General features: G+C 44.6%; 1 protein-coding gene across 2 annotated transcripts in view; it reads left to right on the plus strand.

Annotated features, from left to right (window-relative positions):
* ches1 (checkpoint suppressor 1) overlaps positions 1-25852 on the plus strand; it is a 75104-nt gene that overhangs the window by 42240 nt on the left and 7012 nt on the right. For both annotated transcript variants that reach the window (XM_005917084.2, XM_014332029.2), the window contains exons 2-4: positions 887-1486; positions 13486-13637; positions 20009-20067. In XM_005917084.2, coding sequence (XP_005917146.1) covers positions 887-1486; positions 13486-13637; positions 20009-20067 — 811 coding nt within the window. The remainder of the gene's footprint in view (positions 1-886; positions 1487-13485; positions 13638-20008; positions 20068-25852) is intronic.

Genomic DNA, 25852 nt, shown 5'->3' on the forward strand with positions numbered 1-25852 from the left:
TGTGTGTGTGTGTGTGTGTGTGTGTGTGTGTGTGTGTGTGAGCAGGCATGTGTGTCTCGCCTCTGAAACGTGTTGAGAGCGAGCGGAGCAGATTACATTTTGCTGTAGCCGCTGCCTGGGTCCTTCCCACAGCTGTCTGTGCTAGAGGACAATCAAAGGCCCGGTTGCGAGCCTTCTGATTGTGGTGTGATACTCAGACCCGTTCCCCTTCAATTACGGCGCTCTGCCTGCGTGTAACGAGCACAGCATCGCTCTTATGTTAGCAGAATAACGGTCTGATTAGAATAGGGATAGATTTGAACTCACGCTGTAATTTGTTTTGCTCTTTTCTTTGCAAATTTTCCCATCGCATCCCTATCACATCCTGCTGTGGAACTAAGTCTGACCGTCGGACTCCATTTCTAATGTTTCAAATCCACCAGATAAAGGGTTTTTTCTTCTTCTGCACTCATTTGTCGCAGCACGTTTGACAATTACATTTTCTCCTGCTGGAGAGATGTTAAATCACCAGCGATTCTGCGACCCCACAACTACAAGACCTTTAACAGTACTCATATGTTATGACAGCAACCCCATGTAATGTCAATACTTTGCTGTTACGCTAGTAATTAGAGGGTAGTTGTACAAGGCAGGATTTCCTCAACCGATGAAGCACTAAATTTGCTGTTTCAGTCAGAAGTGGATAGAAAGCCCAGGAGAGAAATGATGATGTATACTTTCTCCTTCAGATCTAACGCAGCCTAATTGGGAATGTGGTCAAAATCTTGTTACGTGCCTCCACCCTTTGGCCTTTAACAAAAATGAATGAACCAACAGTTTCATCAGCTAATGTTGTTTCTTTTCTCTCCTGCTCCCCCCCAAAACCCCTCTTTTCTGCTGCCTACAGGAGCGAGCCCTGGGCTGGATGGGACCCACCATGCCCCCCAGTAAGAAGGCCCAGAGCCCCAGTAGTGGAGCTAGTGCCTCACAGGGCATGAGCCCGCCGTACCGGCAAGGTGACGCCGCCACAGCGGCGTCTGAAGCCGAGGCAGCTGACCTCTCCCTTTCCCTGTCCGCCTCCTTCTCCAAGGCCGAAGACGAAGAGCTCACCAGCCTCTCCTGGCTCCACGAGAGCACAGACCTCCTCAACAGCTTCAGCCATTCTGGGCTTCGTAGCGTCTCCCCTCTGCAGGACCCCGATGGCCAGCACCCTCGCTCGCCCTCCTCCTCGTCTCCCTCCCCAGACGACCCCCTGCTCGGTGACGCGCACTCAGCGTACGACTTGACGGCGGGGGCCAACCGAAAACCTCCGTACTCCTTCAGCTGCCTGATTTTCATGGCCATCGAGGATGCGCCAAACAAGCGGCTGCCGGTGAAGGATATCTACGGCTGGATTCTGGAGCACTTCCCTTACTTTGCAAGCGCCCCCACAGGCTGGAAGAACTCAGTGCGCCACAACCTGTCGCTCAACAAGTGCTTCAAGAAGGTGGATAAAGATCGCAGCCAGGTAAAGAGCTTCAACGTTACTCTGATGAATGTTGCATAACCGCTCCTTCCAAGGTCGTTTGGAAAACGAGGTTTATTGTTGAGTCATTGACATCATCAGATGATGAATTTGCATGATTTCAGTGACTTAAAAACTGAATTGCCAATCAAATCTGATACAAAACTGCTCACAATTTTCATTGAATCATCTCTTTGTTTCCACATGCATGCACAAAGTTACACAAGATTATCACGAGGATTATTTGTTTCCCAGTTTGACTGCCGGTGCTGTACTTCGGGAGAACAAACGGGACTGTCGGGACAGTTAGCAGTAAATTGTGCATCCGCTTGATTTAAATGTTCTCCTTCCTAAATTTTGCACTTTGAGAAAGAAACTCCCAGAAATACAGATGCTGCCTGTGCTGTCTTTGGAAATGCACGCAGTACTTTTTTGATGCTCATTTTGTGCAATTAATCTTTGCTCAATAGCTCGAACATGATTTGCTCAGCTCAGCAAGCACCATAGAAAGCATTGATTTATGCACATGAAAAGGCTCAACACTGCCAACTAGTGTTTTGGATGCAGAATTACAGCACTCCGAGGTCCTGTAAAACATTCGAGATGGTAGCTGGCAGGTTAGACTTGATAAGGCAGAGCCACGATGGTGTGTATGCATGCACTGATTGCATGTGGAATAACATGCTAGTCTAGTGAAAGCTGTAGTAGTGAAGAGCTGGATATAGATTATTCGTGATCCAGCTATCATGTCTTTCCATTTCATGAATAAAAATAAAAAAAACGAGTTATGAATCGAAACTGTGCCCTCAAACATGGATTATGGATTTGGAGAACCGTTTCATCCTTACTCCTCATTCTTGTCCTAATCTATATCGTATATACCTGTGATGTACAGCATCACTGTAGCCAGATGGTAAACACAGGCCCATTATTCGCTCTCTCATGTGTGGTTATAGCTTATTTCACAGCCAGACAGTTATCAGCGAGTTTGCAGGCATATCCAACTTGAAGTCAAACATATTCTGTATTTTGTCTACAGCTGTACCAGATTCGGCCTTATCAATAGTTGATGATCTCTGCTTTCATAGTTCTCTTTCACTCCGATGATATGTGCTTCCCCAGTGGGAACAGCATTTCGCTTTTGATTTAAGACTTGATACAGTCTTTTATACCGGCGTTCTCATCCCGATTTTGCTCCATTAAAGACTCGGGGTAAACGGGGAATGAATCCCTCACTCAATTAGCGCTAAATTAACACTGGAGGATTTAATAACACAGATGCCAACAGACTTTAGATTTCATCTCGCCCGAGGGTGTCGGGGGTGGGCGGGGAAGGTTGGGCACAAACAGTGAGGATCAATGCTAGCTTTGCGTGTTTAGCTGATTGCGATCATACTGGGGGGATATGAGAGCTCTCTGTGCTCTCCTTGACCAGCGTGTGAATCTGAACTCTTTCTTCTGACTGAGCTGCGTGTGTGTGTGTGTGTGTGTGTGTGTGTGTGTGTGTGTGTGTGTGTGTGTGTGTGTGTGTGTGTGTGTGTGTGTGTGTAAAAGAAAGAGAGAACAAAATGGATGAAGGATGGTGTGTGAGTTTGTGCACACGCCCTCACGCTATGCTGTCATCTGGCCCTTGACTACAACGGCACAGAGTTTCTCTTGTATACATATCTCCATAGTAACAAGGTTGCAGTTGATATAAAAGTATGCTGTTGCTGTAGCAACGGGAAAACTGATTTGGCTTTACTGACTTAGGCAACTGTGTGTGTGTGTGTGTGTGTGTGTGTGTGTGCACATTAGCCTGAAATGGGCACTGAGGTGTTCAGTGGGGGAGAAAGAGTATACGTCCTCATCTAGTGTTATATGCACATATGTGTCTGTGTGTGTGTGTGTGTGTGTGTGTGTGTGTGTGTGTGTAGAGCAGCGTGCGCAGAGGTGAGTTTGGCAAGGACAGCTTGTCTTGTCTTCCTGTCACTGCACACAGTTTAAGACAGCACACTAATTAACCCTTCAAACCTATTTCGTTCTCTTGCTCACACACACACACACAGGGCATGTCTGACACACAAACAAGTGCGCACACACTCACAAGCATGCATGAATGCTTAAAAAGCCTCACACACACATATGCGCTGTGCCGGTGTGGAAATGAGGGCACATCTCTGCAGACTCTTACTCTACCTGCCAAGTGCTGTGCTTTATCTGAAGCTGCAATTACAGAATCTCTGTCATTTTTAGTCAGACTCTGCCATTCAAAGCTTTTCAGTGAGAATATCTGCATGTGAATACAGCTTTTTGTTCCCTCCCGGCTTTGCTTTTTCCTTTACCTGTTTAAGTCTTTTTCAGTTGAGTGTGCAATTACAGGGTGTAAGATATTTTTCGCTCTTTTTTTTTCTATTTGCGGGGCGTCATTATGTGTTACGTACTGTTGGGGTGGGGGTGAGGGGGGTTTGGTGTAGGGGAGGTCAAGTTATCGTTGTCCAGGCAGAGAGAGAGAGAGATGGGCAAAGCGTGCAGACACGGCTTGCTTTGAACACACCAAATTATATTTCCATCCATTTACAGAGGTGGAGATTAATATGACAGTGGCCTATTTGTTCCAGTGGCTGTATTTCTGGGTCATATCCAGGCAGATGACAAGATGGGGACTAGTTTAGAATAAGCTTACTGCTCCCTGTGTGTGTGTGTGTGTCAGTTTTGCGTGTGGGAGTGCAAACTTGTGAGAGAGAGCGTGAGAGAGTACCACGGTTGCCATGGCTTTGTTTACAAACAGGATTCTTCACTGTGCTGAATGACATGCCTTAATGACAAGTGTTGTTGCCCTCAGACTTGTGGATGAGTGTTGTAACAGCACACACACACACACACACACACACACAGTCAGCGATATATCTCTGAAAGCCTCTTATGAAATCACAGCGGAGAGAATGGGCAGTTTTGTAATCTGAAACTCGCTGCGAAGTCTCTCGGTGTTGCACTTAAGTGTGTCACCTTCTAACTTAACCTTGCCCCGTTCAGATGAGAGGCGTCCTTGATGCCTTTATGTTTCAGCACTCGAAGCATTATGAAGAGTGTTTGAAGTGAGCACGGGAAAATCTGTTAGTTTAAGGTGGTTTTTGATGTTCATTTGTCGGGACTTTGTTGCAGTCACAAAACTACCACTGCTGGATTTTGGGGGGAAAGCACAGATATGATTGTGTTGCATTTTCTAGAGTGCAGTGTTAGTAAGCCAGGGCTGATACTGAGGGTGCTGTCTGAGTCCTTCTCACAGTTGATCTCACAACTCAGCAGCTATCTTCAAACAACTTGTTTGAAGATAGGTTGTTTTGATGCCTTATCTATCTTGTGCCACTCTCATTTCATTGGTCACCAGGACATGAAAACATTTAATTAAGTCTCAGTCAAAATTGATAAAAACACTGACTTTCCCAGACTTTGGTCGTGTAAGCCACTGTGACCTAAATATTTTTCCTTCTCAGTTTCGCCAATTTAAGCATCCGATAGGCTCAAATTTTGGTCATAACTGTATTACCCTTCCAGGACCTGGAGCTCAGTAAAGCACCCCACCCACAGCCAAACCCTTCTGTTCTCTGATTGGATTGTTACATTTGTGATTGACATAACATTGACCAATCAGCTGAAATGAAGAAAAATTGGGTCAAAATTTGTACTCGTAAGTTGAAACTCACACACAGCCAGGGAAGTTCAGCGCAGAGTTTTACACAAGTTTCTTGCTGGTATCTGTAACCAGATCTTATCAAAAAAAATTGTGACTTGTGTAAATATTTCTTACAAACACACAAATTCTCATCTATAGATGCACAAACATTAAATTTTCAAATATTTTGGTTTACAAGGTCACAAAACTCAGTTCACAACTATGCATTTAATTTACAAGTACAAAACATTTATGACGACAGTTTGAGCCATAAAATCCTGTCACAGTGGGATCAAAGAAAGGTGAAAGGTCCTTAAAGGACGAGCAACACTTGTAATGGAGTAAAAATATCTCGTTTCATCCAAAGAGAAGATATCTGTGTGCATACATACTGTATGTTAGTTGTATTGAAAGTAGAAAATAAAAAGGTTTATGTTCATGAACTTTCCAGCTGCTGCTTGACTTCTCACTACATCAGCTGTGATGATCTACACGAGTATTGTAAAGAATGGAGTCGCTCTGCTCGACTAATGGATCTAATGACAAAGGCTACGTTCACACTGCAGGCGAAAGCGCATCAAATCCGATTTTTTTGACCCTATGCGATCCATATCTGATCATGCTATGACAGTGTGAACGGCACAAATCCGATATTTTCAAATCCGATCTGGGTCACTTTCGTATGTGGTGCTGAATCCGATACATATCCGATGTTGCAGAAAGCGACTGCTGGTCAAGTCGCATTAAATCCGTCTTTTACGTCACCGACACAAGACAGACGCCAATTATCAGCGCCGGAGAAGACATCGCGAACGCTTCCTGGCCATCCAGTATAGATGTTAGTGAAACTGTTGGGAAGACAACGTTGGAGAAACGTGAACATTTTATTTGTACTGTATAATCTGCAGATTCTGACAGAAATCTGCAGCTATCCTTTGAAGCAGCGCTTCTCTAAAACAGCAATAAGGATCATTATTAGGTTATTTACATTATTATGTAAATAACAAAATAACTTAAAGCAAAAATTGGGAAACGTGAAGTCCAAAGTCTTTATATTAAGGGCCATCAGTCAAACAACACTGTTGCTCTGGGTCTAAACAGAGCGTGTTGTGTGTGACGTCTTCTTTTGTGCATGCGCCGCTTTGAGCGTTCACACTAGAGCGCGTTTGCTGTCGCATTTTATTTGTAGTGTGAACGAGCAGACAAAAACATCGGATTTGATCAAAAAATCTGAATTGAGCATCAAGACCTGCAGAGTGAACGTAGCCAAAGTTACAAAGAAAATGGTCATGGCATAAACGATAAGTGTCAGGCCTAAAATACTGCCCGTAGATTGGTTCAGATTGTCAGTATGTTCAGAGGAGGCGGTGCAACAGTAAGAGTTTACATCCCTCTGTAAGACACAGTGGAGGCTTTGACATCATCTGAGTCACTGAATTATCAGTACACAAGATTACAATTAAATTTTGATCCTCTGTGAAATACCATCTGGAAAACCTCAGATTGGCTTCATTTTTCAGAACGACAGTGATGCCTGTTAATGCACAAAAACCACATCTGGATAGACAAACATACAACTATCAGTCATGGATTGACCTCCTAAGGACCCAGACTTTAAAATCATTGAAGCGTGGAAGCATACATTTACAGCTGAGATTAAATATTACATAAAAATAAACTATATAGAAAGTGTCTTTGAATGCTAGAGATGCAGAAATGTGTGCATGTAGCACAGAGCCATGGCTCAGTGTCTGAATGAGTCTCACAGGCCTGAATGTGTTTGATCTGCTGCTCACCTCAAACAAGCACAAACATACGTTTTGGATTTTTATCTGTAAGTTTTACAGCTTTTCCTACTGATAAAAACCTCCCTTATGGCCGTTCACACTACACAAAATAATTAAGCCATAAACAGTTAACCTGTTGATCCCCAATGCCCCCGGCCCCAGAGGTGAGAGGGAGAACATGTAGAAAAACAGTTACATATGTAACGTCTTTAAACTGACAGAAAGGGGAGTTTCACTGCTGCACCGCAGGCTGTACGTGGCCCGCGGTGTAAAATGACCCTGGTATAAAGAAATGAAGGGTGCAGGATATGTGGATACCATCGGCCGATCTAAACGCTGAAAACCCCCAAATTTCCAAACATATTGTACTGATTTTTCCAGACTTTTCTTTTACAGGTAGATTTTCCTGGATCCTTTAGGTATGCATATAAGATCGTATGTGGAACAAAAACTGCAAGCAGGAAAAAAAACAAGTCAATTCAACTTGTAACTGAAAAAGGATAAATTCACAAGGATCGGCTCCTTGACTGAAGCTTTTTAAAGCATCTTTCAGGTGAATGTTTTGCTTTTATGCATCAGATGTTTCCAGTCATAGTGAGCAGAAGAGCAGTGAAACACAGGCTTTGTTTCCCTCTCTAATGCAGATAGAGATGCAATGTTTGTCTTTTCTCTTAAAAATACCTCTGTAGAATATTGACAGATAGAGTTGGTCTGTGCTCTGTGTGTGGGTGACAAATACACAGCAGTGATGTACGGGGCAGAAGATCTACAATTTTACTTCTGTTTACTTTTACTGCTGCCATCTTGGTAGGGCTTCTCCGACTTCTCCCCTTGCTTTCTTTACCTTCTCAATAACAGCCAGTGGAACAAATTGCAGCTAGTGTCGCATTTAGCAGCTAATATACCAGATATTTCTGCTCTGGAGTCAGTGGAGGCCAAAAAATGAGCTAAAAACAAGGAAAACATGACTCAAAGTCCACCGTAAAAGGCACGATGTAATTGCTGCCTTTAGCCAAAAAAGACAGCGGTCATTAAACGCACCACTGCCTTTGTCTATGTGTTATTGTTCTGTAACAAGTTTGCTTCTGTCATTGTGATTCACAAGTCATGAGCCTTGTGACCTCATTGCCCTTCTCCAGTGCAGCCTTTGGGACGCACTGTAAACATCTGGAAGACTGCTGCTTGGGAAGTTTGGGAGAGGTTTTCCACAGGTACCGTGACAAGCCATGGAGGAACCAAAACCCCGGTGATCTCGCTCTAATTAATTGCTCAGTGACAGCATATCACAAGCACTCTGGGAATCGCTTCGCTTGGGCTCAGTCCAGTTTGTGTCTCTTGTCCTGTCAGAGTTTATATGTGCGGTGTTTTTGAGTTGGAGGGGGAGAACTCGTGAAATCGGCCGTAGCAGCTTTTTAGAGCCTTGAAACAACAGATTCGGGTCTTCTAGAGTCTGCTTTGTCGTATTATTGACGAAACACAAACGAAATCACCGATTCAAACAACGAAAAACCAAAACTGAAATGAAGGAATGACGACAGCACGGGAAGAGCAGAACTCCGCTCAATCGAAAGCACGTGGGGAACAGCTTTGTCGGCCGTGGAGGAAAAGGGAATTCGTAACACCTGTAGACGACATTTCGGCGCATTACACCGCTCGGTTTTTCTACGTCCTGACAAAAAAAATTACCTGTTGTCCGGCCAACGTGTAATGTTCATTCCCAACTGTGCCGCTTTGTCCTTTTGTTGCCAAATGGCTTTTGACGAGTGCTGAAATTGTCCGTCTCGAGGACCCTTTTTCAAAAGAATATTCGCCTTCTTGTATTTTTCCACTCCTTTCCCCCCCCTCAGCTCTCTTTACTCTGCATTAAACTTTGTGCTCGTGAGCTGCAGACATCATATCTCCAGCTTTACTCAGTGTCTGAATTAGTGTTCAGACATGTATCTGGTCCATGCTGCACTAGTCCTCTGGTATATTATTAATCCTCCTGATTATCTCTGTGTAAGTAAAGATGGATCCTTGTGTCGCAGCGGGTTAATCAGGGTTTAAAAAAGCCGGGGTTAAAGCATTTACCGCATCTGAGGATGTCCGTCATGAAATTGTGCGCAGGCCTGATACTTTGGATTGGTGGTGTAGGTTAAGTCATGTTGCACGGTGGACGAGAAAGCCTCTTACACTGATGCTTCCACGCAGAGTGGCAGCTCTGTGCTCTCTGCGTCATGCATCTTTTTTTAATCTCATTTCGCTGTTTGAGTTGGAAACAAAATTTACTGTCTCTTCTCATAATAGCCACTGCAAACTGCTGAAATGGGTCTCCGTGGTGTATGGATGCCATTATTAATGATGATAAAACTGTTTAAAGCTGTAATTATAGTTGAGGATATACAGCTGTGCTGAGGAATAGTCACAGGACACGTTTTGTTTGCAGTTTGGACACAAATCTAAAACTCCTGGCTGCTTTCTGACTCCTCAGACCCGTGACACTGAGCGCCAGAGCCCATTTCATTCTAATGACGAGCTTAACCTTTAAAACTGTTAGGTAAGTTCTGTAAACAGCTGTAGACTTTAGTTTTAGCAAACATTAGTCAGACGGGAGGACGTCGCTGGGTACTATTTTCAGCTGAGCATGAAGACGGAAGTTTAGTGCCAGTGGGTTCTTACAGCTATGATGATGTCTCTGGGATTGACTGGAAAATGAGCCGATGCTGTACGTTAATGCGAGATTAACGTACAGCTGTGGCACTGAGGAACATGAGATCGCTTTAAATATACTCAGACGTTACGTGTTAGTTGGATGAATGTATCGTTTCTGTTGTTTCTATGGGAAAACTTTAAAAGTGGCCTATTATATACCTTTCTTTGCCTTCTGCTGTTTAGATAAGATAAGATGAGCTTTATTGACATTTTAGGAAAATGGAAGCGCTGCTGTACTTGATGAGAAGATTCCAAACATGAGGTCAGCGTACATCACACACAGTGTTTTTGTGCTCGTGACTCTGGATGATGTCACTGAGAGCAGATAACTCACCTCCTGTTCAAACCTTTGGTTTGTAAGCGGCAACCAATCACAAGGAAGGGCTCAAAGGCAGCTAAAACAGCTTGATTGAGGCAGCAGATCTTTATTCATGAGTCCAAAAAAGATGTTTTGAACTGTGGATCATGCAAAGCTGTGTCTGATTAGCAGCAGCATCACCTTCAGAGAAGTATAACATCCTGAATTACATCATGAGCTCACAGATATCGTTTGTTTATTGTAAAGTGTAGTGTCTTTGGAAAAACACTGCTGACCCCATTTTAGTTTGAACACTCTGGGAATGCATTTTCACTATCGGGGGGAATGTGGCACACGCCCCTGCTGCCATTACTTGACCATTTTCCAGATCAAAACAAATTTACTGCAGACAGCAAATTACCGGCATTGCTGACTTTGTTTCCTAAGCATTCTCAAGCACAGCAGCACGGACAGCAGTGAAACGGTGCCAAAGTGAATGTATAATGAACGTGTCGCCGTGGATGTGGAAGAATCAGCGTAAGCAGTCACAATACAACCTGTTGAAAGTGATGAGATCTGAAGGCTCAGCGTTCATGTGAACAAAGCTCATAGATTTAATCTAAAATGAGGGGAACACTAAAGTGTAGTGTAGGTTATGTCAGGACGTGTGATGTTTCGTCATGTAGTGAGGAGTGTATGCTACTTTTTTTTTAAATATCTCCCATTTCGAAGTGAGACCAGCCCCCACAGCTTATATAACACAGGAAACAGATGTTAGCAACACACAGTCATCCCTCTCGCACTCTGTCTCCCTGCCTTTGTCTCCCCCTTCTTCCCCTTTTTGTCTTTTACTCACATCCTGATGCGTCCCAGGCAGGTTGCAGTTTGTGTAAAACTCTGTTGAAAATAAACACCAAACTACTTGAACGCTGGTTGTAAATTCAGTCCTAATGGTTCAGCTTGTGCACACGCCTCCTGCCTCCATACATCTGGATTAGGAAATGTGGCCGCCCTCTAATAATTTGGCAGTTTTGCTGAAGCACAAATTTTCAGTACAAGTTAATGGAGCTGAAAGAAATGCAGGAGGGTGACAACTGTAAATATGGTTTATTCTAATGAGAGGAAGACTCAAAGGACAGCGTGTCACACATCCTGTTTTAAGGTTATTTTTGCAGCGTTAGAGAATGCAGGCCGTACACCAAACCACTGTGGTACACGAGTGGGAATTAATAACAAACAACATTCAAATTTGACATCTAAATTTAGCTTTCAGTGAATTTTAGAGTATTATTTCATGTTTTCACAATGATGCATTCAGGAGGTCATGAGTAAAGTACCAGAAAGGGGATGCAGACCCCTCTGTACCCTCCACCTGTGGATGAACTGATAGGACAGCACAATTTGGAAACAGCGGGTGACGCACCCTTGTTTCAGCCGTGCACTCAAGTGTTTAAAAAATGTAGGAGAGAGGAAACGCATGAAATTTCTAGATTGGAATATTTTCATATATCAGATCTGAAAATTCACAAAATGTAACCCCCTTTCTTTGCAGATTTGTTAAAAAACAACAAAAAAAAGTCCTTTTCACCTTCTCCAGCTTCCAAGATTATGATGCTTGTTGCCAAGGCGACTGTTCTAACCCAGGTGGCGGGCCCTTCCTGTGAGATGCGCCCTGTGATTGGCCTATCGACAGATAGGCTACAGATTAAGCATTTTGATTGGCTCGCTGGCTGGTTGGCAGCGGCGGGAGCCCCAGCAGACAGAGATTCTGGAGAGAGCATTGATTCAATCGGCTGGCAGACAGTAGACACACACACTCACACACATACATAGAGGTATATATACAAACGCTGGCGAGCTGGAGGTGCAAGGGGAAATTTGGCCCAGTGGGGGTCACCTCTGTGGGAGCGAGTGTATGTGTGTGTAATATCATGCTCTCCAGGAGAGGCGTTGCTGGCAGTAATAGAAGCACTCCCAGGAGCACACCACGCTGGGTAATATCACACTCCCCAGGGAACTCGTCATACACACATTCTCACACACACACACAGAGCAGAACAAGGCACATATGGCCTGTGTTCAACACGACTGACATACTAATGCAAAGATCCAGACGGGGGGACACAAATCAACAGTGCGCACACATCCTATTAGCTTCTTGCATTCTTACAAGGTCGGAGCTGCAGCAGCCCGTAGCACAGTTTTTAACTCTGTGGACATCTAAGGATGAAGAGCCACGCAGAGAAACACAAGAGGTTCTGCACGGTCACCGCTCGGTGGAGATGATGGAGCCTGAAGGATAAAGTTGGATATCAGACGAGATTGTGAAGTTTTGAACCTGTGCTGCAAGACATCAGATATTGGTGTTTTTTGGTTAGTGTATATGTGACCTGCTGCTCTCATGTTTAACCGGAGCAGAGCTGTAGGAAAGCAGGTCATACAGCATCGCAGGAAATTTAGTTCATCGCTCCCTCGCCTTTGAGTCCTGTTTTTCAAATAAATGTTTTCATTATGTGAAGTGTAAAAAATACATACGTTTCACATGTAGGCCTGATCAGGAACCTGAGAGGAAAAGCTTTCTCTTCTGACAAAGGAGGGAAAAAAGACTGAAACTTAAGAGAGCTCTGTACACTTTTCCAGTTAAGTGCAGAGGCATTAGCCACTATTTGCAGCTGCTTCTTTCATGTGTTATCTGCAGATTTGATCGGGTGCTACAACCAAATATCCAACTCCAGCCGACATCCTGTCATTTCCTCCTGATTTAAATATTCACATATTAGTAAAATCTTCTTTGATAGACAAATCTTTGTTGAATATATTAATTAGAGGTTTTATCAATACCCTAAACTGGGGTGATTTGCATAGTGGTTTGTGTACCACTACAGATAAGAGGTTGACCCTCTAATGTAGCAATATGGTGATTATTCAATCCTTAATTAATATCGACTGAAAATCAGAGGCCCGGAGTCCCGTCGTCTTCCCACCCATAGCCTGTACCTTTTTTTAATATCACAGAGCACTATAAGCTGAGTTGAGGACGACACCTTAAATTTTTGTTTTGTGCGTTCCTCCCCAATCTCTGCCTCTGTCTCTACCCCCACCCACCCAGTTTTTCCAAATTCAGATGACAAGGCAGATGAAAGCATGCTGAAGGCTCTGAGAGACAGAGACAGTCTATTTTCATGGCACCCTTCTCTATAATCTATAGGCTGGCTTCACTCAGGTTGGGGGGCCGACAGCTTCATTAGGTGAGGGGGGGGAGCCGCTTTGATCTAAAAATACACACCATCTGGAATGGAGAAAGTTAAAGAGTTTGCCTACGTCCTCATCAGAAAGAAGCTTCATGATTTCTTTTTTCCATAAAGACGGACAGGAAAATGCGGAGCAAGGTGGCTTTGAGGATGTTTTACTTCTCGTTCCTCTGAGTTTTATCTTCCTTGGGAAGATACGTGTGTGTGCACGTGGTTTGGTAAATAGGAATCCTGTGAAAGGCTGAAGTTGAGCTTTGGGCTGCAGTCATTGTTCTTCAATAACAACTTTCTCCTCTTCGTTTTTTCTTGCTGTCTTGCAGAGCATAGGCAAAGGCTCTTTGTGGTCCATAGATCCAGAGTACAGGCACAACCTGATCCAGGCTCTGAAGAAGACGCCGTACCATCCCTACTCGCCCAGCCTGACCACCCCCTCCACCTCCCCACCCACCCTACCGCAGACATTTCACCACAGGTAAGATGGACCCTCTTATCCACTGACTGAGTGAATCTCGGCCGGTTAATTGATAAACCCGTCGACAGGGAGGGGATGCTGCCAGACTCTCGTCATGCTTGGCTCTCTGAAGAGACTTTAGAGAAATGAACACGTTCAAGAGAATTTGTGGCAGCCACCTGTTCAAAGGTATCATGTACTTGTCGTGTTGAATTGTCTCTTAGGTATGAATGAAATTCAGCGGTGTTCCAGAAATGTCATCCTGAGTCCCGCACATGCTTAAAGTGTTTAACTCTGCTTTTTTCAGCATCTCTCTTCATTCTGTCTTTATTTCTGTTCCAGTCTTTGCTGCTGTGATATTATTTACGTTTTCTACGCCATAACATATGAGTTCCTTTACTTAAAGTAGTGAAGCACAGTATATTTAATATACCAAACAAAACAGCTTAAATGATAAGTCAAATGATCGTAATATAACGGGATAACAGCGGAACTTATTTTAGGTTTAATGTGCCTAATGTTGGAGCAACACTGATATCGGCTGATGTTCATATTTGAGCTAAAATATCGAACCGATTTTATGTGCTACACGGCGCTCAAAAATCTGTAAAACAAATGTTTTTTTAGTACGACTTTGGTAGCTACGAAGCCGCACCGCACAGCATTACGGCTACTGTAGTCAGGAGCCTCGCGGAGTAATCTGGGTCCCAAACTCCGTCTGCTTCAGGTCCCAAAGTCAAACGAACACTGAGAGTGAAAAACGGTCTAAATTCTTTCATCTTTAACAAAATGATCAGCGTTGCTGCTTTACCAGGTGTAACAATGAAGTTTAACATCCAGGCATCCATGAAAACAGAAGTTATTACATTTAACAGAGTTAGAAGTTAGCAGGAAGTTAGCTCGCATGGTATAGCATGTTCTGAGCATGACTGAGAGATTTCTGAAAACATTTAAACGTACAGCTCTGCTACCACTTCCAAATGAAGACAGGAAACTAAACAGCAGTGATGTTTGTAGGGTTACTGAAGTTGGGCTAGCTGGTATATAATGATGTGCTATGTGATTGCTAGCGACACAGCTATGTTAGCATAGCATAAACACAGTGAAGCTGGAGGATGAACGCTAACTTTTTTCCACTCGATAAAAGTTAACGTGAAGGTTCCTGATGGTTAGAGACAAATGCAATCGCATGGCAGGATGCTGTAAACGGACCAAACTTCAGTCAGGAGAACAACTGAGATAATCCATCCATAATACGAGGTTAGTCATTAATATACTGCAACAACGTGGGAATAGAGCAGCTGCAGAGAATTCAGCATTAATGAATCAATGTTACGGAAGTGGAGGAAGCAAGAAGAATGAGTCGACTTATCTGACTGTTTTGTTTCGCTTAATGCGCCTTATAATCTGAAAAAGATGGTAATCAAGTGTTGCACCTACCAGCTCAAATTCATTGACTCCTTATTGCAGCTGAAGACATCAAAAAGTGCGTCTAGTGTTTAAGTTTGTCAAGTTTCTGAATAATTATGTTATAATTGAGATTAGAGTAGCAATCACACTAATCGTTGTTATTGTTTTTCCTAAACTCAAACAGCTTTACTGTACTACTTCCTGCCCTACTAACCACAGAGGAGAAATCAGTCATCTCTAAAATATGAAACTCAGGGATAAAATGCATTTAGTCAACTAGAAATATTCGATTTTGCTGTGTCACAGGATTAGTTTAGTGCCCCGTGTCTGAGTCTTTGTCCCCGTGGCTAATTGCTTGGGAAAAGTCAGCACAGCTTTCAGCCGCACAAACAATGGAAACCACCTCACACAGTGGCCACAATCAAAAGATGAGCAAATAAACTATTTGAACTTAAACATTAACAATCTCTAAAGTCTTTGGTGTCGGCTGTTTATTAGTTTTTCTGTTTCCTAATTCCACACAGCACCTCAACCTCTCTCTTTGTTTGACTCTTTCTAAAAAAGTTGTGGATACTCTGCAATGAAAGGCTGGAAACGGGAGCTTTTTATGAATGTGCGTGCCACTCGGTGGGTTCGCTCTTTTGTTTCACAGTTTTCTAAGGAGGGAGCCGTGGCTGTTTACTCGTGGAATGAAAAAGAAAGTTCTCTGGGTAAATTATCCGGAGAGAGATAAGTTCATTCTCGTAGTATTTATCTGATGTAAGTGGATCTCCGAGAAGCAAATAAAGAGCAAATGAAATGGGGACTTCGGTGCCAGCATCCACATATAACATAAAGCCTGCACTCTCGTCTGCTTGCTTACTCTCTCCATCCTCTCCCTCCATCTGTTACTCTTCACACCCACTCTCTCCAGGCGTTATATACCTGACCTGCACCATCCTTTCCTTAAATCTTTTTGCATGCTCTTTTGATGCAACAACACTTCTGTCCCTCCTCCTATCTCCCTCCCCCCTCAGGCACATCACAGGTAAAAAGCCTTTTTTCTCCCCCCCTCCACCTCACTCTTTCCTCCCCCCTTGTTTTGCCTTTCCTCTGCTCCTACTGTGCCTCTGTTCCACTCATCTCGCTCTCTTGTCTCCTCTTTTAATATCCCACACACCCTCCTGCTCATCCTCAGGCATGCATTACAACTAGTGGGGCACCCAGTACTCCATCTTCTTTATTTATCCCTGCTGTGATTTATTCCCTCTCTCTCCCTCTCCACTCTTTTCACTCTCTCTCCATCACTTTATCATTCAATTAAATTCCCCTTTGTCTACATTCACTTTATTCTCCGACTTCTCGCAGCCTCCCCCCAAACACACACACATCCCTCCACAGTGCGGCGGCATCCACCTGTGTCGTTTCCTCCACGTCTCTCTCCTCTCCTGACCTCACCTCCTTCCTCCATCCTCTCAGTTTCCAGCTCCTTTGCCCATCCCGACTGATACGTCAGAGAGAGCTGCTATGAGTTGCTTTATTTTTTAAATATTTTTCATTATTATTGTTTCATTTATCCGCTCCTTCTATTTTTCTGTCTCTCTCCGACTACACAGCCACTGCCAGCCCTACAACCCGCTCCCCGGTTGATCCGGGTAGGTTGGCTTGCAGAGCCAGTGGACTGTGTAAGACAGAATAATTGGTTCACCGTAAAATGTAAAAGTGTCATTTTGAACAATGAGGTATGTGGAAGTGGAACAAATTGGAGGCTGGATTTGGAACATGGACGGGAGGGCGGAGGGGTGCAGGGAGAGGTCGGAGTGTGGAGGGGTAGTTGTTCATTTGCGTCGTGGCACACAGCAGGAGATGAGAGTGTGTTTCTCGGTTTGAGCCGAGCTGCAGGTCCACTGGGACGCTGCACCTGAAGAGCATCCCCCCGTATCTGTGTATGTCCAGTTATTTCATTGCTTAATCCCAGTTTCGATGTAAGCTGATGCCTGTGAGCGCTTTGTTTTCTCTGACAGTTACTGAAAAAACTCAAAGAGATTTGAGCGATATAAATCAGGGTACTGCAGCACAAGAAGACACCAGAAAACAGTGGACGCGATGTTGTGAAGAATAAATGAGACGATTCAACAGGTTATTGTGATTCTCCGAGTTTTCAGTATGAAGTTAATAAGAATTCACTTATTACTGGTGAGAGGAAATGATGAGATTTTTACGTTTCCCTCCAGTTCTGACCTCTGATTCAACAACATGAATATTTGTTATAATAATAGACAAGTTGTTGGTGTGCTTTAGACAGCAGTTGAATGTAAATGCACAATCACAGCATGCTCGCCACTCTGGACCTGCTGGATCAAAAAGTTCATAAAGACTAAAAACTAAAGCTTTACTCAATATAAGCACTTTGGAAAGAATTTATTATTAGTGTTTAAACAGCCTGGTGTAAAATGAAAGAGTTCAGAGGTCAAGAATTATTAATATTTCCGTTCATAGCAGCAGAAGAACAAGCAGACAGAAAGAAATGGTCACAAATGGCACTTTTTTCCTTGTTAAAAAGACTGTATATAAAAGATGGCACTATCACCTTGACATCACAATCTTGTTCTGTGGAACAACATGTAACATACCCGTAAGCAACGTTTACATTACAAGCTTTCCACGCTGTAAATCAAAAATAAGGCTCAGGGGCCAAATTAAGCCCAGCAGAGACACCAAGCTGGTCCACTGAACAACAAGTTTTACAACCTTTTATTACAGGTTTAAGGCATATTGACTTCACTTTGCAGAGAGGAAGATGACACCTTATCTTTTTAGTGTTTTTGACCTTGGATACCAATTTCATGAAAAAACAGGCAACTCAGGGTGAAGTTACGAATCAACAAGGGCTTTGAACTAAATAAGCCATTCTTCACTATATGCACAGAGTCAGTGGTTGTTATGGCGATGGATCTGTCAGTGTTTCTCACTCGTTTCGCATTAAAACAAAGCGAGCTTTACTTGCAGATGCAGATCGTGTGCCTTTACGTTGGATTGCAGTTTCACCCTCATCTTCTATCACAAAGATGAATTATTAAACATTACTTTAGATTTTTTGTGCGTGTGTTTTATCAGAAGTGTAGCGCTACCGTTTCACTCTGAAAAAGGTGCTACGTTACGTTACGTCTTTCAATGTCTGGCATTAGCTTTGTCCTTTATATGTATCCTGGAACTCAAGTCCAATCAATATAACACAATATCTCTCTCAACAGCTCTCACGCTCAAGAATATTATGTTATGAAGTGTAATGACCGTGAATGGTTGCACAGCATGTCTATTATGTTAAGGTCAAGGACTGTCTCAAGCCGCTCTATACAGCACAGAAGTGGGAGATGAACACGGGGAGTGATAGAGATAGATAGGAGGAAGTGGCTGAGAAGGGTTGTGGGGTGGGGTGGAGGGGGGGTGTAGCTGGAGTGCGGTGACGCTCCTTTGTCCTCTGCTGTTTGTCGCTCGCACCTCTCGCCTTTTCATGGCTATAATAACTCACACCACAGCAGCCAGCCCCCACGTGCTGTGTGCGCCAGAATATGGGTGCGTGTGTGTGTGTGTGTGTGTGTGTGTGTGTGTGTGTGTGTGTGTGTGTGTGTGTGTGTGTGTGTGTGTGTGGGTGTGAGACAGAGCACGCTGGGTAGGAGGTCAGCTCTATGGTGCATTCCTTCACACCCCATCAGCATCTGGATGGAAGGAGGAGGAGGGGGTCTCTACCTCCAGTTCTCTCTCCTCCCTTTTCTCCCAAGTGAGGGGATGTTGAAGGAGGGGAGCGGCGAGTTTAGCCCCTCGCCCACCGCATTAAATGCACAGGGGTCGTCTTGGCAACGGGAACGCCGCCATGGCAACACATGTAGTATAAGTCAGGTGCTGTCGCGCTGCAAACCCATTTGTTGAGAGAGAGAGGGAGAGAGAGAGGTGAGGCGGGGAAGAGGGGAGAGACAGATAGAGAGAGGGAGAGAGAGATGGGGGTGAGACGGGCGGGAGTGGGGGGGCTAGGGAAAACAGACAGGCTGTTAGCACAGGAAAAATATGTTATCGCCGTGGCAACGCAATGTGGCAACTCTCCATGGCAACAGCAGGTGGCTCAGGGGCTGAAATTTGCTGCTTTTGTATGCGTGTGTGAACAGTAAATATCTGCGTGTGTGCGTCCATCTTTCCCCGGCATCTGGCGAGGTGAGAACCGCTTCACGAGTGCAGACGTGAATCCTCTCATTCAGCAACATAAAAACACAACTCGTGCTACAAAGGAAACTCTCCAAATGAGTGGAAGCAAGTGCACGGCGTTCCCCAGGTGTTTTCTGTGCCCTGTCTGTGTGTGTGTGTGATACCAGTGTTGACTGTGTTTGAGAGACGGCTCGTCTGACTGGGAGCTAAAGACCACTCAACCTGGAAAAGCCCCCCCCCCCACGCTCTGTCTTTAAATTACAGATCCAGCAGCATCCCTTTTGTGTGTATGTGTGAGTGGAGATATCTCCGTCTATGTGAGAAATGCCGTCATTACCTCCCTCATTAGTGGTGCAATGATCACCTAAACCGAGTCGCTGGCTTTGTGTTTTCCTGTGTGTGTGTTTTAATGTGTCGCGCGCGCCGTATACAGATCGGTCTTAAACATGGCTGTCTGGCATGAGTGTGTGTTAAGTGTTTGCGAGCTGATGATTTCTTTCTTTCTTTCTTTTTTCTTTTTTTTTTTTAATGTGTGTGAATGGACGAGTGGCGGGCGGTGGGGGGCTGTCATGAGAAATTACCCCCATGGACTACAGCGTCGAGGCTGTAATTCTCCGAGGTAATCACAGGGAATAATGGCAACAGTGGGACACCCTGGAATCTAATCACTATAATCAGAAGCACTGGCTTATGGGCTCAAATTCCTGCCTTGCTATCCGCCTCGTGATGAAGCCGGCTGGGCTGGTTGGCTGCTGCGACGCGATCAAATGATTGACCAGTTTTCTCTCCTCTCTCCTTTCTAGTCCTCCGTTGTGGTCGGGGAGTCCCCTCTTCAGAAAGAACGGAGGAGTACTCCTACAAGGTACTGTTTCACCTCCGAGTGTGTGTGTGTGTGTGTGTGTGTGCGTGTGTGCGTGTGTGTGTTGTGTGTGTGTGTGTGTGTGTGTGTGTGTGTGTGTGTGGTTGTGTGTGTGTGTGTGTGTGTGTGTGTGTGTGATCTCCCGCCTGTTTCTTTCTTTCTCTCTGTCTCACCCGCTTCCTCTCTCCTCCTCCTCTCTCCCTCCACCCTCTACGGATGTGCCAACTCCAATCATCTCAATTCCAAATCCCTCTTTTTAGAAGCGCACCTTGAGAATACTGAGTGCTGAGTTCTGACACTTGGCTCAGCACCAAGTGTTTTCTAAGTTTGTGGAGAAAAAAAAATTATAAAAGGGGGGGGGGGAGTGATCGAGACACGGCGAGCAAGGCAGGGAGAGAAAGAAAGGAAGAAAATCTGAGCTTCAAATCAGAGGCTGGGGAGCAATCCCCTTGCCTCCTTTGCTCATCTAGTGCAACATATGTACAGTCTCACTTTATTTTTACTCTTGTGCACCCCCCACCCCCCATTTCCCATTATTCCTTGCCTCCCCTCCCTGCTGAACACCCCCCACCCTTCCCCGGTGGTTGGATGGCCGTTTAAATGGACATTCAATCCCAATCAGGGAGCACTCCAGGAGCTCGCTGGGCTGCAGAGCCCTAAATGGAGGAGGAAATGGATACATTAGGCGTCTGCGGCGCGCCCTCCATCGCCGCTGATAATGGAGTAGTAATGGTCAAGGAGCCGGGCTTGGAGAGAGTGTCTGAAAACCTGGACTCCCTCTGGACACACACAGAGAGTCTGAGTGATGCGTCTGAACAGCTGGACGGATGGACGGGTGGAAAGCTGATTTGGGAGTGCGCATGTCAGGAGGAGACACAGGAGAAAAAAGTCATTTCTTTTTTTTAATTTTCCTTTTTTAATGTGTGTCTGAAAGGAGCGAGTGCAGGAATGGACAGGTGGGAGCGTCAGAGGCAGCAGGGACGGGAAAGCTGTGAGAGACAGCCAGAGGCAAAGACGAGGGAAGAGTCGGGGTGGGGGTGGTCGGGTGCCAGAGCGAGCGAGTTTGGGGCTGTTAGTGCCCTCAGTTATTACTTCCATCTCCCATTCCCAGAGCTTTCAGAGCTGCTCCGCTCTGAGGTGATGTGTCCTGAAATGTGCCTCTCCCCGCTCGACGTGGAAGAATGCAAGGACAATGGCTGGGAGCCGAGTGCTCGACGCAACCTATCACCCCACCTCCACGAGGTTCATTATTCAGTAGCTCTAAATTATAAAGCTTCTGCTCGGTCTAAGTGCTCTTTTTAAACTCAAAGTTCTATCATTTCTGGAGCTAACTCATTTGGAACCAGCTCTGGGCCGTTATTAACCTGTCAGCTGCAAATGAAGGGTGTATCCAAGTCAATAGAAAAATTGACCAGCTTGTAAATGATTCATCGCAGGCAAACCGGTGCATCACAATCGCTTCAAACAAGCATCGGCTTTATGTCTGTTGACAGATATCTATTGACAAATGATTACCAGCAATTCCAGCAGGACTGCAAATCCCGCCAAGTGGTGGGAACTCATATGCTTGTACATTTCTCCATAGGTTTGCTGTTCTAGTAAATGATAAGCCGTTACAGGAAGCGCACTGTTGCCGCAGTAGCAGAGGTGAAAGTTAAGTACAATTTGGAGGAATTCAAGAAAAAAAAATATTTACGACATTTTTTATCAGCTGAGTTAATTTGCCTTTTAGGCTTAAATCATAACTAACAAGTGAAATGCTGCCCAAAGTTAATTAACGACCTGATGTTGTGTAAAATTCTTATAATTATCTTCAAAACAGCCGGCTGCAATATTAAAATTAGCTGAAGATGTAAATAAAAGTAGCAAACCTGCACTAAGTCAGTATGTTATAATACATAGAAAATCAATCATCACTCTGCTCTGCGATCAGTTTGCAAAACTTCATTATTATCAGTATTTATGTTTGATGTGGAAGAAAAATCTAGAAAAGCGCGTGATATAAAATATATGGAGCCGAGTAAAAACTAGACCGTGATGATTATGTATGCATGTGTACTTATTCAAACCAGGTACTTCAGTAAAAGAAAGGTTCCACCTGTCTTGTCGGGTCTTTTTGCACTGCAGCGTTGATGCTTTTACTCAAGTCTAAATACGTCTTCCAGCGCCGTGTAGGTGTGATTTAAAAAATCTAAAACGTTCAGCAACTTTGGTTCAAAAGTGGCCATCCTGCCCTTCAAGACCATCTCCACTCCTGTGCTGTTTTAAGACGTCCTGCTCTCCGTACTACTGGATCTGCTCCTCTGTGTCAAACTCAAATATGAACTTCCAAAATCTCTGATGTTGAGCAACAGTTTTGTTGAACTGGCCAAAAAAAGCTTTTATTTGTGACAGGTTTGCTGAACTTTTTCATTACGCCTCATATGAGGTGTAGACAAAATAATGAAAGACTTCATGAAACAGGAATTAAGGCACAGGATTCAAAATCCTCAATAATGTATGCAGCTTACACTGGTTCATTCAATTCAGTGTTGTTTATTTATATAGCACCTGTCGCCTCAAATCGATTTACATTATATGGTAAAGACCCTCCGATGATACAGAGAAAACACCAACAATCAGACGAGTCGCTGTGAGCAAGAACTTGGCAACAAGGGGGACGAAAAACTCCCTTTTAACAGGAAGAAACCTCCAACAGAACCAGGCTCAGGGAGTGTGAAGAGATCAATAATAAACAATAATAATACTTGAATAACGTCGGACCCTCCCTGCCTGGTACATGCAGTTCTCTTCCAGGCCTGTTCCCGTGTTTTCTAGCACATGTCCGTTCTAAAATGTGTGGTCTTTTGCCCTAAACCGAGAGAACGCCGATGACATAATCAGGGTTACTTTCTCATGCTTTGAAGTGCTCTCTCTCTCCAGAGCCACAGAAGATACTTTACAACAGCATTCTCAGGATGAGAAGAGCTCCTCATGTCAAGTAAACTCTGCTTCAAGTATAAAATTGATGTAATATCCCTCAAAGCTAAAACGAGACTAAAAGAGTTCTAAGAAGCCTATCGTTGCGCATACTGAAGATCAAAATAGGCGTAGAGGAAACATTTGAAAATCACAGGTGCTGATTAGGTTTCAGCCTGATAACGCCTGTTTGTAGTTGTGTTTAAAGGGCTGCTTTTTTTCAAGTCCGAGTAATCGAGTGTTGCTTTTATTTATTTTAATCTCCCACCCCTGCAAGTTATAGCAGATGTCAGTCAGCCAACCACTTAAACACTCGGCTGTAGCGTCAGATAGACAAGCCAGTTAGACATCCAGTTAAACTGCCAGCAACTTCAGCCCACCAGCAATCCAGTCCGTCAGTCAGCCAGTCAGTCAGACACCATTAGTATGCATCCTGCCCTCAGACTTTAACACACAGCAGCCAGGCCGGGGGAGAGGCGGGAGGCGGGGGTGGGAGACGTTTTGACTGAGCGAGAGGCCACGTTCAAACGGTTGCATTCTCAAGGTCTGCTGGGAGTAACCTTTGACCCTTTGCACTCCACGTGTGTGTGTGTCAATTCAGTGAGTGTTTGTGTGTTTTGGTGCCTCTGCTGGCCGCGTGGAGACTGCAGCCTGCAGGGCCATGTGGAACTCATTTAACAGGAGAGCAGAGGAGGTTGAATGCGTTTACGGCACATGAGAGGGGAGGGAGGCTGAGGGCTCTCGCTCGTCCTGGAAAACAGGCAGGCAGGGAGACAGGCGGCGGGCGAAGACGTAGGAAGCAGACAGAAAAGGCAGAGCAGCTGACCAGACATCGGAAAAAGACAGACTAGAGGATATTTTCTCTCCAGGAAAAAAGAGATAGAAATGCAGACAGACACCTTTTCTTGTCTGTTCATACATTTCTTTCTCTTGTTTTCTGCTTCCAACCACACAGAGCTTTTTTTCCTCTGCCTTTCTCCAAGCTTGTAAAATGTAATGCTCGATCTCAGCGAGCGGGGACGGGCTTTGGGAGTGCTGCCTGGTCTTTCTCAGCTTAGTTTGTCACCTCATATCCACAGCATATGTCCCAGGTTTTTTACCTGCGGCGTCGGCGTGCGTGCTCGGTTGGAGATATGAGTCACCACTATACATAGAATGGCAGATCGATGCACAGAGGGGAAAAAATCAACAAGTGAGGATGGAAGAAAGAAATTCAAACAGTCAGCAGAGCGAGGAGGTGAATGTAGAGGTCACATATGTAAGAGGAGCTTACATATGTGTGTGCAGATGTGTGCGTCTAGGATAAACTGCTGTTGCTGAGGTGTGAGAGCCCATGTCAAACATTTCTCTCTCTCACTGTTTTCACTCATGAAATCTAGACAAGACTGAATCTGGACGTTGCCTACTGGTTTGGGCTCAGCTGCATTAGCCAGTGATGAAAGATAAAGCAGATGCAGTTCCGCACATGGCCACTAGAGGCTCACTCCCAATAACATGTCAGTCCCCTTGGATCTCCATGTTAAAATGTCCCGATTTACAGTCTGATACAAACAGCTGTTTTGGTTTGTATATCACATTTATGCTTATGTTGTTTTTAATAACATACAATTTAATTCTTATTTAAGCTTAAAGTTTGCACCAGGTGTCACCTCAGCTAATCCAGCCCACTGAATTTGCTGTGTTTGTGCCTTTTCGGCGATAATTAGCAAATAATGAGTCTTACAGTGTTACCACCAGACTAAGAACTTTGAGTTCTACTTTGTTCGTGTGTTACTTAAAACTAATTAGTAGATATCAGTGTTTGTTTGTTGTTTATGGAAGCAGCTTGCTAGCCAAACCTGCCATCTAGGTCAGTAGTCCCCAACCCCCGGGCCACGGACCGGTGCCGGTCCTCGAGTTGTTTGGTTCCGGGCCGCGCGAGTTGAGGCTCGGGTGTGAAATTTATGGTTTTCAGGGTTTTTATCGTTAACTCTGTTTCCCTGGGTCTTTCCCGTGTTGTAGTTGTGTGTCTTATTTTGAAAGAAATATTTACACGTTACCATAGCAACCAGAGAGCATTAAGGGGCAGAGAGGAGGATGTTACTCTCAATGTTGTTGGCGCATTTCAGGAGGATGCTGCTAATAAAGTTACACAATTACACAGCGAATTCATGTTTATTATTTACAAAATAGCACCGTTTTTGTCTCGGTCGTATCATTTTATTTTGTTGTATTTATCCGTGACACAAGGCCAGTGACTTTGTTCATCTTTTATGCACAGTCTGTTATCGAGGCAAGTTTAAAGCAGGCTGACACACAGCAACCAGCCGTTTGTGATGAGGTTTCAAACAGAGCCGCCTGCTCTGCTCTCACATCGGCACACACGGACAAGCTATTCGAGAACTGATGCATTAAAGATTGTTTACCGTCCACCGAACGTACGCGTCTGCTCGATAACGTCGTGAAAAGTTTAGGGTGCGTATGAAGAAACGGCTTCTCTGCCCTGCTTTCCCAGAGTGGTAGATCCCTTCTGATGCATGATCTACCACTCTGTGGCATGTGGAAAGGGAACCGTTGCTATGGTAACCCAAAGCCTGACTGGAACGAGAGGTGGGGAGGAGAAAGGGTGGGTGCGTGTCAACCCGGGGAGACCACTGCCCACACGCACACATCCATGCAGCGAGTGATCAAGATTACAAAAGAGACTCTGTGCAGGGACTTACTTATAAGGTTATGGAGAGCAGAGCTGGAGATATCAGGGGCAGAGCCGCGCTAACAGGAGTCAATAAGATTACTGTGGACACAGGCGGCCAGAGAGAGGCAGCAGACGCACACTTACAATGACAAAATC

This window comes from Haplochromis burtoni, unplaced genomic scaffold (genome assembly GCF_018398535.1).
Source record: "Haplochromis burtoni strain Fernald_Lab_line unplaced genomic scaffold, NCSU_Asbu1 Contig_22, whole genome shotgun sequence".
NCBI lineage: Eukaryota > Metazoa > Chordata > Actinopteri > Cichliformes > Cichlidae > Haplochromis > Haplochromis burtoni.